The 19299-nt window shown below is 33.0% G+C and overlaps 1 protein-coding gene across 1 annotated transcript; it reads right to left on the bottom strand.

The window, feature by feature from the left end:
- Positions 1-17646: 17646 nt before the first annotated feature.
- On the bottom strand, positions 17647-18780 carry LOC147066119 (transcription factor MafAa-like). Its single transcript, XM_085955637.1, has one exon. The coding sequence runs from the start codon at positions 18767-18769 to the stop codon at positions 17804-17806; it is 966 nt and encodes a 321-aa protein (XP_085811763.1). The 5' UTR covers positions 18770-18780; the 3' UTR covers positions 17647-17803.
- Positions 18781-19299: the final 519 nt, after the last annotated feature.

Below are 19299 nucleotides of genomic sequence, written 5' to 3'. Positions count from 1 at the left end.
ACCGAATGTAATTCAAACGCTTTGATGTGCTTTGGTTTAAATTACAAAGATCGTGGTCGTTTCTTTATAGAATTTTAAACACCTAAAATAGCGTACGGCAAACTATTTGCAACTTAAAGACTTGGGTCAATGGCTTAATGAGCTAAAAGTACTTGCCCAAAAAGTGAAAGGCGTATATTTGAATCCCACTCGGGTCAAGATTTGTTTTACGATTTATCTGGTTTAGAAGTTCAAAATTGTGTACCAATTGGCGATAAAGAAAAAATAAATCTTAAATAAAATATACTTCTTCTGTATTATAAATGCGTGTAGGTATATAGTCAATGCGCAATCTTAATTCTTCAGACCTCTGTTTTTTTACCAACGAAAACATATACATTTAAAATGTTACGGATATTGTAATATTATTAAATTATTGATATAACATTACTGTGTGAGAAACACGAATTTCAAAAAAGTGGCATAGACAATAGAAAATTAAAAAACAAAAAACACTAATAAAACAAACCTGTTGGAAGCAATTCATCAAATCTGATAGTTATGATCGTAGAATAATAATATCTTAATATCAAAACATCGATTATGTATCCAGGGTAAATGCCGTAGAAACGTATTCATCGTCTTTGATAACAGTCGCCAGACAATTGGTCGTGATCGATAAAATTACTCACTATACGCATTACGAGAACTGGTTTCCATTTCAGTTGGTCCGTTCATTCTTACATAACGGGGCTATTGATTGGAAAAGTTGTCCCCCGTAAGTCAGGGATGGAAAATTGATCATTAGATTAAAATATGTATATATATTGCGTTTGTACTATCTTTAATTTATCGTACAACGCGAAAATAGTTGAAGTTTTGAATTCAGAAGTATATTATGTGTCTCGTTACAGTAAAAAATAATGCATATCTTGGATTATTCCAGATTATTCTCTGTAATACACATATTAGAAAAATATAGAAAACTTTTGGACAGAATAGAATTCCAGTACGCATCCTTTGCTTGCCGGGTGAGTATTCTAGTTACTGAGCTATCGACCCAAGTTTCTTCCTTACGAATGTCATCTAATAATGTGAGGAGCATCTGAGAGGTGTTCAAAATTACGTTAACCATCTACCATCTTTATAATTTAAATCAATATAATAACATTACCAAGTGCAAAAAATCTGTCCAGTCATCCTTGTATACTGAATATACACAGTAAGCGGCTCGCGTGGTGCAGTGGGTAAGGCGCTGGTTTTTCGCCCGAGGGTTCTGGGTTCGATGCCCGGTGAGGACACAATATTTATATGTTTTTCCCAAAGCCTGGGTGTTTGTGATTGTTCAAAATTACTAACAACTACCTTGTACGAAAAAGAAAGAGCATGGTTATTAATAATTCAAAAAAAAATACATATATATATACACAAGCTTTAAGAATGTGGTATATTTCCGACGCTTTTCCAAGCTATTTATTCGCTATAAAGAAAACTTTATGTTTTATTGAAATGTATATCCATAATATAAAAATCAATATTTGTTTGTTTGTTTGTTTGGTCGTGTTTTATGCGCTGCCATACCGTTCATCCGATTGCGATAAAACTTTGTCAACTTATTGCTTGCACTTGCGCAAAGAGTATAGGCTATATCTTATATATAAAAATGAATGTCTGATGTCTGTCTGTCTGTCCGGTATGCGTTCCTATACCATTCATCGGATTGCGATTAAATTTTGGAAAGTGGTTGTATCACACTCACGAAGGTTTCTGAATTAGAAAAAGCATCATCTCCTTCTTCATTCTATTTTCTTTTATTCGTATGGTTCCTATACCATGCATCCGATAACGACGAAACCTTCGTCAGTTGTTGTGGTAACACCCGCAAAGGTTTCTGAATTAGTACAACCATCTTCTTCTATTCTATCTTCTATTCGTATGCGTTCCTATACCATTCATCCGATTGCTATGAAATTTTGATCAAGTGTTGTTCTCACGCCCGCAAAGGTTTGTAAATTATTACAACCATTTTCTTCTTCTTCCTCTTTTTTTCTATCTTCTTCTATTCGTATGCGTTCTTATACCATTCATCCGATTGCGATGAAATTTTGACCGGTTGTTGTGCGCACGCCCGCAAAGGTTTCTGAATTATTACAACCATCTTCTTCTTCTTTTATTCGTATGCGTTCCTATACCATTCATCCGATTGCAATGAAATTTTGATCAAGTGTTGTGCTCACGCCCGCAAAGGTTTCTGAATTGATACAAAAATTTTCTTCTTCTTTTCTTCTTTTATATCTTCTTCTATTCGTATGCGTTCTTATACCATTCATCCGATTGCGATGAAATTTTGACCAATTGTGCGCACGCCCGCGAAGTTTTCTGAATTAGTACAACCATCTTCTTCTTCTTCTATTCGTATGCGTTCCTATACCATTCATCCGATTACGATGAAACTTTTGTCAGTTGTTGTGCGCACACCTGCAAAGGTTTCTAAATTAGTATTATATAAAATACAAAGTTTGTTGTTTGCTTGTTCCATCTAATTGTGATTTTTTTACTACATATTAATAAAATTAATAACGATTTTATATTTTGGATTCGATTTTAATTTAGTGTTCTTTTATTTGACCTTTACTCCTATTAGAATTATTTTCATATTACCATATTGTATTACACAGATATTTTAATATTAAAGAAATAATTACCTCTTATTATGTTTTAAATATCTACTATAAATATAACCACGAAGCGACCCTGTGCGAAGCCGGGTACTTCAGTTTGTAATTAATAATTGTTTTTCGAAGTATTTATATACTTTTAGAGATCTATCAGAATACAGCCTAAAAACTCTTAAAGTGTCATAGGTTTATGTAAGTGTCTAGTAGCCTAAGTCTCATGTCTAGCAGCTATTTGGTATGTAGCTAGTGTAACATTCTTCATGATTTTCAAGAAAATAATTTCATACATAGTCAATCATTTGAGGAAAATTTAATAAATATATTTTGCATACTATACATATTTTCGAACGAGTTAATTTCATTGGAGAATTAATTTTATTTCAAGATGTTTAGTAATTATATTATATTTCACCAAAATCAATAATTTCTCATTTCATTTACCTCACTTTTGCCACCTCTGATAGAGGTTGTAGGCACGTACGGCGGTGCGCCAAGACAGGAGTAGTTAAGCGGCCAATACCGCCGCGATTGTAACTAGGGTTGACAACTTCTGAATTAGCAGTATATTTGAATACTTATCAGATACTATATAATATTTTTACTAAAACCAATAGCTTTGTCGAAACTTGAGTAATATTAAATTTTAATCCTATGGTATTTTCAAATAGATATTTTTTTGATAGTAACATATTATTTTTCAATGAGTTAATATCAATGACCAATGCGCTGTAATACATACTACACTGTATGTGTCTTATATTAGGAACTACTCAGATAATATTCATTCAATCAATAATTTACACCAAAATACTTATTATAATTTATATTAGTAAAATGTTCATTTCTGAAGCCGTGTGTTGTGTCTGGAAAATGTAAGTGTTAATTTTTAATTTGCGTTGGATCCAAAACACAAATCTAATAGGTTGAAAGAATATAGCATAAGAGCAAAGAAGAAGGAAGAATGGTTAGGCTGCAACACAAAATTGTGAATTTCCATCTAATTCCAATTTAGTGCCAGTCACGGGCAACGTGAAGAGTGACGTTAAAATAAACGAGTTATATGTTATCTTTTTGAATATACATACCTTTATTAATGCTGTAAATACACTAGCATATAAGTTAATTGAGGTAGATTATATTTCGTAAATTGGTCAACCAAATGAATGACAAACATGTGTTTGCTGATTTACTGTAATTATGTATGGAAGAGATCTCAAATTCGACAGATATCTTCATAGTCGTATGTGAGTATGTTAATTTATAAGTTTTCCTAAAAATCATCAAACATGCATAATCAGTGTAACAAAACATCAAAAATTTTAAGACACTGTTGCAACATATTGCAATGATAGCCTCAATCAAACGAAATGTAAGTACTAGTCTGTGAAAAAAAAACAATGACTCTAGGTACACCAAATTGTATGATCAATAGATATTATTATGATGGAGTACTCCGGCTGAATCCTGGAGAAGAGCGGAAGCCCTGGCAATAGGGCGTGGGCAGGGTGTGGTGTAGCATGGGCGGGGTGGCGTCGCGGGGGTGTCGGCGGCGGTGAACAGTTTCTGCTGGTGAAGCGACGACCTTGTCACTACAAAAATCTGCCGACGTATCATCACAAACGCCAGCAAAAGGTGGAGTGGCTGTAATAGTGAACTTTCTTACTCGCACGCGTTTTTTTGTTGCAACCTTGCGTTGTTTCTGCTAAGGCATCATTGCCAAAAATCGATTCTGGTAAATGCAGGTGGTGTGCATAATGTCAATGGCAGCACGCGTACAGTTTTGCTGCCATTTTTTATCACACTTCGTGTAAAAATTGTCATCGATATAAAGGTAACACAGAATAAACTGATTTATATCAAAACATTTACTTCAAAGTTCAGACCGTTAATCTTTCAGCGGTTTTAAAAACGAAAGTTATTGCAAACAATAATCGTTATAAATTATTATTAAATACAGAAAATATCTTAATTGTTCATTAAGTACATAGATTTAAAATGCCCACTACTAGTCGTAACGTACTGTCATCTTTCCTAACCGAATCATATTGACCTAAGCTGACTGCAGATTATATCAAAAGAATTTATACGAGGAATTGTTGTTTTCTATTGCACAATCAATAAAACTAGGTCAATGTTATAATATATTATGAAACCTATAATAAACCATAATATCTAACAGTTGCAAGATGCGGGTCAATCAACGATAAATATTTAAATATATTATCAATATTATCATACTCACAAGCGGAAATTGACGAGCTTTTCAATTAAGCTTTATTACATGGGTATCATATCTCATTATTTGGGCATATTTTAGCAATCCTAGTATTTTTTATATTTATTTTGTTTCTGATTTGTATTAACTTAAAACATTTTTTTATAATTTAATGTATTTTATATCTTACATAATATTTAACTAGGATGTTTTGAAAAAATTGAATTTTGAATTTCGAATCGATTGAAAATCGTAAACAAAATGGACATATTGTATTTGAATGAGATTAACATCTTCTCAAATAAGTATTTTTATCGCAAAAGAGTATTATGAGACAGAAGGGTGTTTTGTGTACCTATGATAACTCAATTTTGGTAAAAAAAAACTGGACATATACCATCTGTGTAATAACTAATAGATTTATCATATCTATGTATTCATTAAAATAACAACTTGCCATTGAATAGTCTCATACTCATCTTTGATATTGTTATAATACTTGTATGCTTCATTGACAGAACTTCGTTTTTATGAAGCATCTCCGCAGCCATTAAACAATAGGAAAATGTGTGTATTAATATGAAATGAAGGCTTTAGGTTTGCTCAGTGTCGTTCTATTCTGGTCACAGAGCTTTCACGTTTAACTGTCTCCGTCTAACTGCAAACGCTCTGGTGGGCGTGGCTCGGCCGGGTCAGCGCTCGCCGCCGGCCAATGAGAACCTCGGCGCATACAGCCTGCGGCCTGAAGCCTCCGAGACGGCGCTTTCGAAAGCTCATGAAAAGCTACTTTGGTCTAAGTGCCACTACAACCGAACGCCAATGTTTCGTAAAGTCTAACGAAATGTTTGTGATAAAATTATTATTCCTAATATGCAATAAAAGTTTACCTTTGAATTAAATGTTACAACAATGTATTAACTATTATAGATGCGTACAAATGAAATAACAATAATATATGATTGGAAATAAAATAATAGAATACAGCATGTATTCAAAAAGGATTAATATTTTCCTAGTATTAGAGAAATTTAGAAATTTCATAATGTGGCATGGACATCACGGGTAAAAACATTAAAATGATCGAATGGGTAGAAAGCAAACTTAATGCGACGTAATTAATTATGACAAAATCCTTAGATTGAGATGGGCTGTAGGTACACTTAGCTTGCAGACAAGATGGCGACTGGATGAATGCGATAATCCAGTTGTACACGAGAGATATAAGAAAAACTAAAAGTCTCCCCCCCCATAAGGTTCGTTAAATTGGTGAAATATTAATGCTCCTGCTCTACTGCATACAAGTCAGATGATTGAGTCTTCGGAGTCCGCAGACCAGATTCGTTGGGTTTCAAACGTCAACCACTACTAGTAAGTTTGATTTGACATTAATACGCATTATCATCATTCGAACCGAAAAACCCCTTTAATTGTTTTAAACCTTTTTATTGATTAATTTGTTAATTTACATATTAGACGAGAGATTTAGCGACTATTTTACAACGTTTTTATTAGGTCGTATTCTTATTTGTCCAGTGGTTGTTTATCCGGTACAAATCTTGCAATCGATTTTTAACTAACTTCCCGACTACCTAGACATTTGGAACTTTTAGAATATATCAGAACACGATGCCAATGCATTTTTTGATACTTTTAGCCATCTTTAAGTAGAATTGAATTCATTTTCAGTTAATTCTGTTTTGTATGAAAAGTTATTTCGGAAGAAATCCGTAATCCAATCCACTATTATTGGTTACTAGGGGTCTGGGTTCCTAGCAACTAAATTATTAATATATACGTGCGTTACTATGGAAATCAATATGACATGCCAAAATGACATTTCAGTATTATTTCTATAAAGTACAATTTTTTTTTGATCGTTTAATCTAGTCAAGTCAAGTTTATATGATTCAGCATAAAATTTAAAAACGTTGTATATAAAAAGTTCTTTTTATCTTGTAGTTATTTGTACTTATTTTAATTTACGAAATTCTAAAAATAAAACGTAAAATTTTTGTTGTTTTCACCCACACAAATCTCCATGTAAATAACATAACATTTCAGGATTATTGGAATACATTACGTTATTATGTTTAACTATCGTAACTGTCAAGGCTGGATTTTTTTTTATTCGTTCGTTGATCGTTGTTTGTCCGTTGGTTAGTAGCAGAACATAGACAAATCGGACGAATTATTAATTGTCCTTGGACTTTTGGCTCGTCATTGGAGCACTTGCATAGGAATCAAAAGAACAAGAAACTGAGAAGAGTGGAGTAAAGCTGAGAAGACCTTCATCCAGTAGTGGGTTGAAACAGACTGACGATGATTATAATGATAATGGTCATGAAGGTAACACGTATTTTACAATAATTGGTGTCAAAATCAAATTTATTTTCATTTTTACGAAGAAGAGTTAGAAAACATGATTTAATTTTAATATTTGTTTTGATATCTGACATTTAGATAAGAAATTTTCATTGAAAAATAATAACATTAATCACACAATTACGATTAATTGATCTTACGTGATCTTACGTGACATCAATGTAGGTATTTCTGTGAATATTATTAGTGTATTACATACTTAAGATCAACTCGTATTGAAGTGGATATTATACATGGGTTCGCGAAATCAATAATTTGAAATAATGTAAAGGAAACAAAAGACAGTTGCAATTTATTGTATGAGATATACTTAGCAGTTTAATTTCATTACAGTAAAACCACGATATAACGGACCTCGATATAATGGACTTCGAATATAACGGATAAAATACCCGGTCAAACGTGAAAATTATTAAAATCATCCTGTTAATGTTGTATATGTGTGCGTAAATCCAAGTGTCTAAAAACATTGGTTGACTATTCGACAATATTACATGCATTTTCGTAATTTTAGAGAGTTGATTATAAAAAAACAGCAGAGTTCAAAAGTGCAAAGAAAACTTAATTCTTTTTTCAAAGCAGGATAACCAAAAGCAAGCGCGTCAACATCGAACATTTACGTCACTACACAACGGGTGTGTCTTATTGTGTTTGTGTTTTTATATAACGGACATTTGGCTTTAGCGGACAACCCCTCACCCGCACGCGTCCGATATATCGAGGTTCAACTATACTTTATATAATATTATTATACATCTTGTACAACGTGTCGTGAGCGTCTCCTATATGATTTTTTGACAGACACATAAAAGTGTCTAAAAATCGATTTTTTTTTTAAATATATAATTGTATCGCTACGTTTCAAAATCAGCCAAGTCCACCTTTAGGTATTTTTGACTTTTTTTGTAAATTGCTGAAGAACTACTGCTTTCTAACATTTCTGCGTTATCAAAATGTGGAATTTATTAATTTTAAATATTCTATACTCGAAATAATTCAAACTTTCACCCTTGTGACTGTGTATTTGAGAAAACAAAAAGCTGTTTTTCTCCTATTCATCTATTATGGACTTGGCTGATTTTGAAATCTAGCGACACTAATGAGGTATCTTTTGACTGGATGTTTAAAAAGTTATGATATCCTAACAAATCTGTCGCGACCGTCATTAAACCGAAGTGATAACATACCACAAAACTGGTTTTACGCATGAAATGTGAGCATTATTCATAACACATACGATGATATATTATTATATAAATAATAATGTGTTTTAACGTCGATAGTCACAAGTAAAACCACGTATTTACTCGACATGTCAAATTTTATTTCTTATTTCATTCTCCCTCATAAAATAAATCTTCTGAATCTCTTTTATCCTTCCATGCGTTATTAGTATTTTGATACTCGTGATTGAATGCTCTATAAATTTTATTGACGAATTGAATAGATATACAATAAAATAGCTAAGTAAGTATCCAATAAAACAATTGATCATTAGAAAACCAGAGTTAAATATTTAATAAAAAGTAAATTATCATCCCTACCCTAGACGGTGATTATAGATATCTTTAAATGTGAATCTTAAAAAACAAACATAAATAATTCGCAGATAATATGAGTTAAATCTCGATATTTATATAAATATCAGTGCTGTGGTGGATGATATAATTTAATTATATAAATTTTGTAACGCTCTATATTGGGAATATTAACAGTGTTGACGCAGTGCAGTCTTGATGGTCATAAAAATTTAGAATGACATATCGTTCCGTGAATAGAATATTCATATACAAATTAAGTCATCTAGTACCCAAGAGATATTAAAATATCTAAAATGGCCGACCGAAAATACGCCGTATGGATAATAAGTTTAAAAGAAATACATAGCAACGTAAGACGAAGGAGTGATAATAATGGAAACAGCAAAGAGAGGGCTTCATCTAACAGAGGACGTAGGGAAATACCAGAATCATAAATTGGTTTACCCAGCATGAGTCGCAAATTCATATTCACATATTGTCGTTTCGATGAATACGCGTGTTTCAGTTCTGGAACACTAACAGGGTGAGCGAACGGCTAACCGCCACATTCGTAAAAAAAAAATATTCACACTGTGGACATTCATATTATATTTTCCCTTACATCAGCACAAATGGTGATTTACATTTGTTTATCTTTATTATTTAATATTTTTATTCTTTTCAGACATTCTAACGTGGTATTATTAATTTATGTTCAAAATTCAACAGCGCATACGCACAGCATTGTTCTTTTTGTGCAATCCCGTATAAACCAACGGGCCACCATCAGGGTAATCTTTTAATTATCTGCTACCTGAAACAGTTCGGTGAAGCCGCACTCGTACCAATCACGAAAGATCTTCAGCCGCGGAATACTTTCTTCTGCCAGTCCCAGGAAGTTTGAGGATACTTTTTAATACTCTTTTTTAGCACTACAACAGGCCACGAGGCTCAATGACAGTAGTATAGTATTAATAAAAGTGAAACAATTAGAAACTCCGAGGTTTGTGAGACAAATATATTGTGACCTCACCGGGAATTAAACCCGAAGCCCCCGGATGAAAGGCCAGTGCCTTACGCACTGTACTACAAAGGCTGCCACACGTTCATGTTCATACATTCAAAAACCTTAGCTCTTCGCGACATTTCCTGGTTTATCTTCACATTTACATTACCTATTTTAAACACAGAAAACAGTTAATTTATGACCCACCTGTTTGTTATAAAAACCATAATTTGTAACGAAATGATTTCCTGTTTATGAAATTATTTCAAAACAAATAAACACCGGCCATTATATTTATGATACAAAGATAATGTTATAACTGTAACAAAATAATGACCTCATGTTTGAATTATTTCCGTATTATTTTAAATGGATAACCCATCCACTCCAATAATAATAAGTATTTCCAAAGGTCTTACAGTTTTACACGTACTAAGTCGTGTACACTTCCTCAAGCATAGCATTGCTACATCACTCTTGGCGCAACAACTCGGGATATGCCACGATCTCTTCAAGTCATTCTGAACTATCAACCGCTACCCTCCTACAATACATTATAATCATTAGTGCTATTTTCAGAGCCTGCAGCGTAGTAGAAGAAACAATTTCCGGGTCAATGATCAAAATTACATCTTATATTTATTTCAGGACATGGACACATAGGTGAAACAAATGACTAATAACGATTTTCCATTTTTTTGGGTAGCGATCAAGAAACATACCGAATTATATGTAGAAACGATAGGGAAAAGAATAAGTTGAAATTATTTTTCATACTGAGATTTAATGTATTTTTAACAGTAACTAATAATTATTAATAGTTCATATTGAATTCCTTCTCTATGAAATCTAGAATGTGTTATAAATATAAGATACAATATTTAAAACTTTTCTCTAATGGTTTGAATATTTTCCAATTGTCAAGAAATCATCTTCAGTTATTTGCTAATAAATTTTATTTGACTTGATGGATTATTTCTGGCATTAATTTTGAAAACATATTTGAAACGCAAAGAAAATAATTGCTTTATTGACTACTTCTTCGATTGTATTCTCATTCTGCTCTACGAGAGAATGGTATTTCCCTTATTGTCTATTTCCACTGCAGAAAATTCGCTGGGTTGCATTTTTCTCAACGCGAGCACACGAGAGCGAGTACAGAAGGGTAGAAATTCACGTCTGGCGCATATTCACTTTCCTTGTACTTTATTTGAAACTGAAATACATACCTACTAGTGAACAAAATACCTTATCGTTTTTACATTTTTAGAGTAATCGTGAAAAATAATTTAGATCACTGTATGCCTTAGTTTTAATATTCCTTTTTACCTATCCATGTTAGTTCTATTGCATTAAATTGAAATGTGGAATTTTACTATTATTACGGTATTTTATTTTTTTAATATTAGATTATTTTCCTGATCTTTGATAATATTATAATAACAATCTTTATCATTTATACAATATATGAAAATGATTATTTTTTTAATATAAAACTCATGTAACATACTGGCAGAGAAGTCCATCGGCAAAGTGCCGTATAGCAGACTTCAATGCATATAGTATCTTCTTATTTATTATTAACTATACATGAAAATACTCTGACATACAAATTCACTGAAGTTTAGCGTGTGTACACATATTGTATCGCGTCGCAGACGGGGGAAAATCGCCTGAAATCTGATAGCAACCGAGGCCAACTTTGCGGCATTCGAGAAATTTGCAGCGTCGTATGGGGAGCGGAATAGTCCCGACTTTTCTGTAGACTCATCCATAGACTCATCCATTTCAATTCCTGACACTCAGTATACGGGTACACAGAGCGCTTAACGTCAGCGGACAGCAGAGCCAGTCCAAAAAAAAATCTTTCTTAACTTATTCTTTAAGCACTACGGTGCATGGTTGCAGCATCAGTCCAGTGCGGCTCCGTCTCGGGACGGAATGAGCACTTAAAATCACTTCTTTCAGACACGTTTAAAGCGTCATAGAAAACGGCCGTGCATATCCACGGCTATGCATATATGACGGGTGGTGATGGGAACTGTAACGTAGTCTTCCGGTTTCTTTTCAATTATTTACAGTTTAAGTATTAAGTATCTCCACATTGGCTAATTATCCCTTTATAACTCCAAAATATTCGGAATATTCATTCATAAAGCGACATAAGTCACGTGATTTTTTTAAAATTATATTTTCATGATAATATGTATGTAACATAATATCGTCAATCCATGCTTAACTTGTTATAAGTGCTATCTATAAATTTAAAGTAATCAAGTTTGAATTTGGACTATATTTGGCAAAATATAATTCCGGATAGTAAAGGCTAATTTTATTGACAAAATATGATAACTACTGTAGATATATGAAAACTATAATAGCAGATTGAAAATCTGTTAAGAAATTTCTTTATGAGTGTTTTATACGCGAATTTTTTTATCCCTCAGTAACACCTAGTATATAACTTTAATTCCAAATACATATGTTATTCAAGTAATAGTAGGTACCTTGTAAAAGTTATAATTGAAAACGTAATTGAATAATTTGATGATATCAAAATCAATTGACACCTTTAAATATTATATCGTTGACACCGCAAATAAATTTTAAGTGCGCAAATCGATAAATTGTTCAAAGTTCACTATACAATATTTTAATAAAATGTTTCTACTCTCTGAAATATTCACTAGTCGGAAACCAACTTTGTATAAAATCTCAAATTTCACCGGACGTATTTTTGAATAAGAAATTTGTCAATTGAGTCACATTACATACTTTAATATATCGGTTATTTGACACCTGACTCTTTTGAAAACATATTGACTACAAAGAATCAAGATCCAACATCAGCAAAAAATATTTCCCAATTGATTTTTGTTAAATTTATCTTCAAATAATAAAACATAGCTAAATTGCTTACCTAACAAATGTGTTTAATAAATACTTATTTATTGATTATTATTAGTTTTAAAAAACCTGAAAGAATCCTGAAACAATGCACCAATGTTCGATACGGACGAAAATTATCAAACCATCAGACGCCGAAACCCATCTAGTTTTTACCGCTGTGGTTAAATTAGATATTATGTTAGATAGATATTATGATACTATGTATGATTCAATTTTTTTTTATTTCGTTAACTGTCAATTCATGGTGGAACTGCATTGTATTGTTGTTTTTATCTAATAAAACGCAAGTTGAAGTTTCAGTTGAAAATGTCCCACTGAGGCGGACGAAACCGGTCCTAATATATTAATTAAAAGTGGAATAAGTACTATAAAAAAATGCGTTTTATTAAATAAAAACAACAATGTATAATTCAGTTTATTAGCATAAAAAATACCTTTCTATTTCTTGTCGAATGATCAACATTAGCACCTATTCATCGTTAAATATCTCAATTTTCCACCCGTTATAATTTTATTCTCCCTTATAAATAATCAAAACAAACATTACCGGTTATTATACGTACCTATTACAACATAAAATTAAAAATACAATTATAATATTCTTATTATTACATACATATCTAATTTATATTGTAAATGTATTCCAAAAAATATTTACATTGATAGTATATTGTTATAATATCTTATGTAACTCATAGACGATACATTTAATATTATGGTGCTATTTTTTATCATCTTAAACAGTGGCTCGATATATCGATTTTGAAACATAGGTATTTACTATCCATTGATTGGGCTTTCGTTTCGAGCTAACCTCGTATAAAGTGCTGACAAGTTGTAGTGCCGAGACAGAAGGCTTCCTGAAAATCGCGACGCAGCGAATTCAATTCCGAATAAGACATTCACGTGAACGTATTTTAGGAACGATTTTTGGTCTACAATTAGAAAACGCTTAAAAGATTTCATTTTACATTATGAAACCTTCAAAAGTACTCTGGTGTATACAAGATTCAATAAAACAAAAAGAATTAATTCATATTTATGTTAGATAATTATTTAATTTTCATATTCAATACTTAATATATAGTTTTCCCAGATTTTTTCTAATAAGTAGATTTTATTTAAATTGCGCTTCATTTTAAAGTTTTCGCGTATTTCATAGTAAGCTATTATTAACCACGCCACTCACGGCAGGGGTAGATATATGTATTTAAATTTACTCTATCTAGTATATACATATTATAATATATGATCTATATATTACATGATATCATAAGTTGATTCCATTTGTCTTCATTTTCGTATAATGATGGAGAGTAGCAATATTCAAGGCTATTTTCATACAGCAAGTAACTGCTCTGATATTAACTCATTTAGTGCCAACACCGCGACTGGCACGTTTGGAGTAGTTGGCCATTAGATATAATTAACATGCTATTTAAATGTGTTAACATAAATATATTAATTTGAATACATCATATTCACGCGCCGGAAACGCAAACGTTATAGGTATTTACGAAATTTGAGAACATTTTCGAAAGAAAAATGAACTATCGTAGTTATAGGCTAATTTCGGATGGCAGCACTTGTCAAAAAGTATACAATGCTGAGCTACATAATATTATATAGTATTATCTAAAATTCAAGTTCAATCAATTAATATTAGCATAGTCTGCTGACGGTGCATATCAACGAACGAATGAATGACAATGACTCGGCAAATATAGTAATTTCAAGTAATTCAATAGTGAATACGATATAATAAAAGAAGTATACAAAATATCCTGAGTAGGTGGATCAGGGTAGAAGGAATTATTGGAAAAGGCCAGAACCATCCACGGGTTGTCGTAGTCTGGAGAACGATGTTATTTTACGTCTAATGATGCATCGATTATCATGGATTTCCGTGTGGATGACGATCTTTTTAATAAATTTATAATATTTTAAATTCTCATTAATCAGTAATAATTCACGGTACTTGGTCAATAGCGTTTATTTTATGTTGTATGTACATTTTTTTGCGATACTGTGTCATTATTAACCTATTATAGATACCTACTATCCTGTCAGAAACCTAACCTAAAATCTCTTACTTGTATTAACATCCAAGTTTCCACCCCATCTGATAATATGGATCATTAAACTACTCGCACCTTGACCTGCATAATTGCAGTTGTGTCATTAAATGGATCTCATAATTATGTTTTTTTATATAGGTATTGTTTATTCCTTATTATATCTTTTGGCCGCAGGTACCAGGCCATGCTACCTTACCTGGTGGAATCGGTAATATATGTCGAACCTGGGTATTTGGATTCAATAAACACCGTTCTCCGATATTTATTCTGACTGGAAATATGAAGCTATGTCACAGTGTTAATTTGAAAATCATATATTATATTCATATTATAAAATTTTCTTACATATATACGGAAGGTTTCTATCTCTTTTGTCATGCTGCATATTCCAATTTTGGACAAATAAATGTGGCATTTCGTGTTATTGCTTGTGTGTAAAGTAGGAAAGGTAAATTTTACTAACTTATGTTCATTCATATTAGGCAGTTAGTAATAGTGATACATATTGATAGTATTTCACTGTCATTTAATATTGAATCCACTACCAAATGGCAATTCTCACACCACACCACATTTGCTCACATAAGAAGCAATAACGGACAATGGAATACTGGCATTTACTATAAATGCCATAGGTGTGTTTTATTTATTATTTAACTACTTTCACAATATTATTTACATTCTAAGTATACTTTACAAACACTTACAGTGGACGTATACATAGATCGGCTCCCTCTAAATCCGTAGGTTACGGGTTCGAATTCCTTGCTCTTTTTGTGTGTGTTTATTTTTTGAACAGAAAATATCCATGTCGGATGATAAAGTTTATGTTTATTTTTTTATAAAACGAATTATTATTTATGTATTTGGAAAAATATTAACTGCAAGATCAAATTTAATAATTTATGATAAAAAAGCTAGATCTATTATAACATTGATAATATAAGACATATGACTAACCTCAGAAAATAAGGCTATATCAAGCATCTAACAAACTAACTAACAAAATGAAAATATATACTTATGTACCTAATATTATTTTCATACTAACTACAAAATGGTCATAAATGGGTTTCACGAATAAATTTAAATTTCCTAGGCATATTATGACAACATGTTATGTGATGTATAGAAATAGGTTTAATATTGACTAATACATAATTGACTTTTTTATTGCTATAGTGTTCAAAAATGTTTAAAAAAATATATAACCAGCTTAGTAATGTAAAAAAACAACTCAATTATTCTACTGGAAAGCACATTATTAAATTCAATCCCAAATCCTTCATGTGTAAACAAATAAGTAATATAAATACATTTATTTTATAAAATATATGTACCTACATCAATAAAAAAATTTCATTATATCTATCAAACTATTATTATCTTTCATTTTATCATAATTATTTAGCTTGAGTAGGTATCGCTTATTTTTTTCTTATTTCCTGAAAAATGCACTATGAGCTTTTTGAGAGGGTTTTTCCTTTCATGTGGTAGGTACCTATATATTTTTTATTATGACTTTTGATAAATTTATATCAGGTGATCATGTATTTTTGCCATGCGAATAATATATAACACATGTTACATTGCTTCATACTTACCGGTTAAAATCATGATGGTATATATTTTACCACGTTTTTATTAGCTCGTATTCTTGTTTGTCCAATACAAATCTTGCAATCGATTTTTAACTAACTTCCCGACTAGCTAGACATTTGAAATTTATTTCGAACAATATAATAGAACATATACAGAAAGTTATTTCGGAAAAAAATCCGTAAAAAGTAAAACACTATTATTGGTTGCTAAGGGGGTCCTAGCAACTAAATTATTAATATTTACGTGCGTTACTATGGAAATCAATATGAAATGTCAAAATGACATTGCAGTATTCTATATTTATTCAGTATTTCTAATTATAATTCATCAAACAAAATTTAAAAAAGTATTTATTAATACATAGAATTGTCAAGTTTATATGATTCATCAGAAAATTTATAAACGTGGTATATAAAAAGTTCTTTTTATCTTGTAATTATTTATACTTTATCACACATTCATCGGTAATAATTGTATCAGTTTTATTTTGAATGTGTAGAATAAAAAAAAATATAAAAAGCTCTCATAGATGATCTCATATATCGTTAGAATTGATAGTGTACATGAATGTTTATATTAATTACAAAAAATGTATTATTTATCTGAGAGTATAGTAACAGGCGAAAAGGTAGGTGTTGCTTCCATACAAAATTGAAAAAAATTCAAAAGACACATTCATTGCTGAACTGTATACGTAAAATGTAGACTTTAAATTAAATCTAATGTAAAATTTATATTTAGTATGTAACCATCTGTAGTTATAAATATATTTTTGTAAAAAAAAAAGTGTATTTTGGTGTTGGGAAATAAAAGATAAAAGTTAATTTTGTGTTTTCAAATATATTTTTATTAATAAAAACACATTTCTCATAATAATTACTTACAGTAGAATAATTTCATTTTCTTAGATATATTATATTTTTATTTTACTGAAATAAAGTCTTTAGCGTAATCCATAACATAGTTATATTATTTAACACAACCATATCATTTCAATTTATTGTTGTAATTAAATCGTATTTAAAATAAACTCTTCGTCACACAAACCCGAAAACATTTTTCCGATTCGCTCCGCAGCCGACGAGACGAGGGCTGATAGCCGAGGAGTCATGTATCGAACCCCATCGCCGGCCTTTAAAAACCTAATAAAAATAATACTTTTAATTGCTATCGTTTAAGTATAAAAAGTTTACACAATAACAAAATTAAAAAATTAATAGCAAACTTAACGGGAAATTAAACAGCTATGAACGAAATCATATTCGAAAGATATGCGTGCGGAAAACACCGGCTTTCAAATTTTAGTCTCCGCGGACTACTTCCGGCTGTCGCCACTAAAATTTTCACCGTCGCATCGCACACGACAAATCATCATAGTTGAGTTAATACCGCGACCAAGTGCACGAAGCTTTCTGTGGCGGCGGTAGCTGACGTCACAGGTAATACTCCCCCGCCGCTGTGCCCTCTGGGGGGAGAGGTGCGGGACGATTCCCCAGCAAGCGTTGCTTTAAAACGTCCCGTTCCTGCGCGACCCGCGCCAGCTCCATCTTCAGCCGCTGCAGATCTCCGTGAAGGGATCGGTTGGTCATCTCTAAGTCTTGTCGCTGCTGTAGACGTTTACTTCGGCAGTTCTGTGCGTAACCGCGGTTCTTGAGAGTGCGGCGTTTCTGTTTGAGGCGCACCACTTCTTCTCTGGGACAGCCGTGGAGTCGCTTGTTGAGTTCACGGACTGATAAAGACATTAGGAGGTCATCGTTTAGGAGATCGTCGCTGCCGCACGTCGAGTAGCCGCTGGAGAGAGCGTGCATACCGCGGGGAGAGACTTCGCTTCCCATTGAACATGCGCTCAGTGGGCGAAGGAGGTGCTGATCGTGCATCATATATTCGCGGCGTTCCCACTCGTCAGGCAAGCAATGTTGAGGTCTGAGGTCTAAAGGTTGAGGTTCTTGTCGGATAGCTTGAGGTAGCCACATCATGTCGTCCATGAGACCGGGAGGACGATATGCGGGGCTCTGGCTCACTGGTGGGGTTTCAGGCGGTGTCCCTGGAATGGCCGCCACACTCATAGTACTCATATTGACGAGCACTGGCTGCTGAGAGCCGAACATGGCAGGCTCGCAGGCGGGAGACAGCGATTGTAAACGACGCTGCTCTTGCTGGTGCCATCCAGCAGCGGCGCGATGTATCCGAGGGTCATCGTCGTGCCACGATGGGAGATGTCGATGGGGCTCCCTCTTCACGCTGTCCTCCAGGTGGTCCAGGACGAACTCTTGCACGTATTCATCCGCGAGATGTTCGTTGAGTTTCCGCTCCCCGTCCGCCTCCTCGGAGCGGACCGTCGGAGCGGTCTGCATGACCGGAGTTTGACTGCAGTTCACTAACACAGTTTGTTCGACCATCGATAGTTTTGGGCGGCTGTCACCCCGTCCGCGTTCGTCGACTGACTGACTGTCCGGACGGCGGCTTCGAAGGAATCCCCTGTGGGCGGAGCGAAGCCGCGCGTCGGTCCCGCCTCCTCTGCCCTCATTGGAGGGTGCCTCCGACAGAGTGCCTTCGCACGATTTAATGAGAATTTTATTTCCTCGCCTCGCGGACAGCATTTTCCGGCGGCGCAAACCCTCTCAATATACGGCATGTCTAATTATCATATTCAATTTTCGCGCCTTCTGCATTTTAAAATGTCCTTGACATTAATAATTTCTATACGATGAGTACTTATGGAGAGTTTGTGAATATCTATTCAAAAGCACTCTTTACACATTTTAATAATTCTGATTTTAGTAGAATTATTAAATTTCTATAATATGTATATTGGTAATATATAAACATATACAAGCATCGATTCAAATTCAAGTAATAAAAGTCTATTAATTACTACCCCAACAATTTCCTCCTTGTATAATTCTGATTGTTTCGAAAGCATTCATAT

The sequence above is a fragment of the Rhyacophila brunnea genome, unplaced genomic scaffold (assembly GCF_057557595.1).
Source record: "Rhyacophila brunnea isolate RB1 unplaced genomic scaffold, BYU_Rbru_1.0 scaffold_5, whole genome shotgun sequence".
Lineage (NCBI taxonomy): Eukaryota > Metazoa > Arthropoda > Insecta > Trichoptera > Rhyacophilidae > Rhyacophila > Rhyacophila brunnea.
This window is presented reverse-complemented; position numbering and strand designations above follow the sequence as displayed.

What these genes read in the sequence shown, in the direction of transcription:
- LOC147066119 (XM_085955637.1), bottom strand. Translation starts at nt 18,769, where the DNA reads ATGGTCGAACAAACTGTGTTAGTGAACTGCAGTCAAACTCCGGTCATG.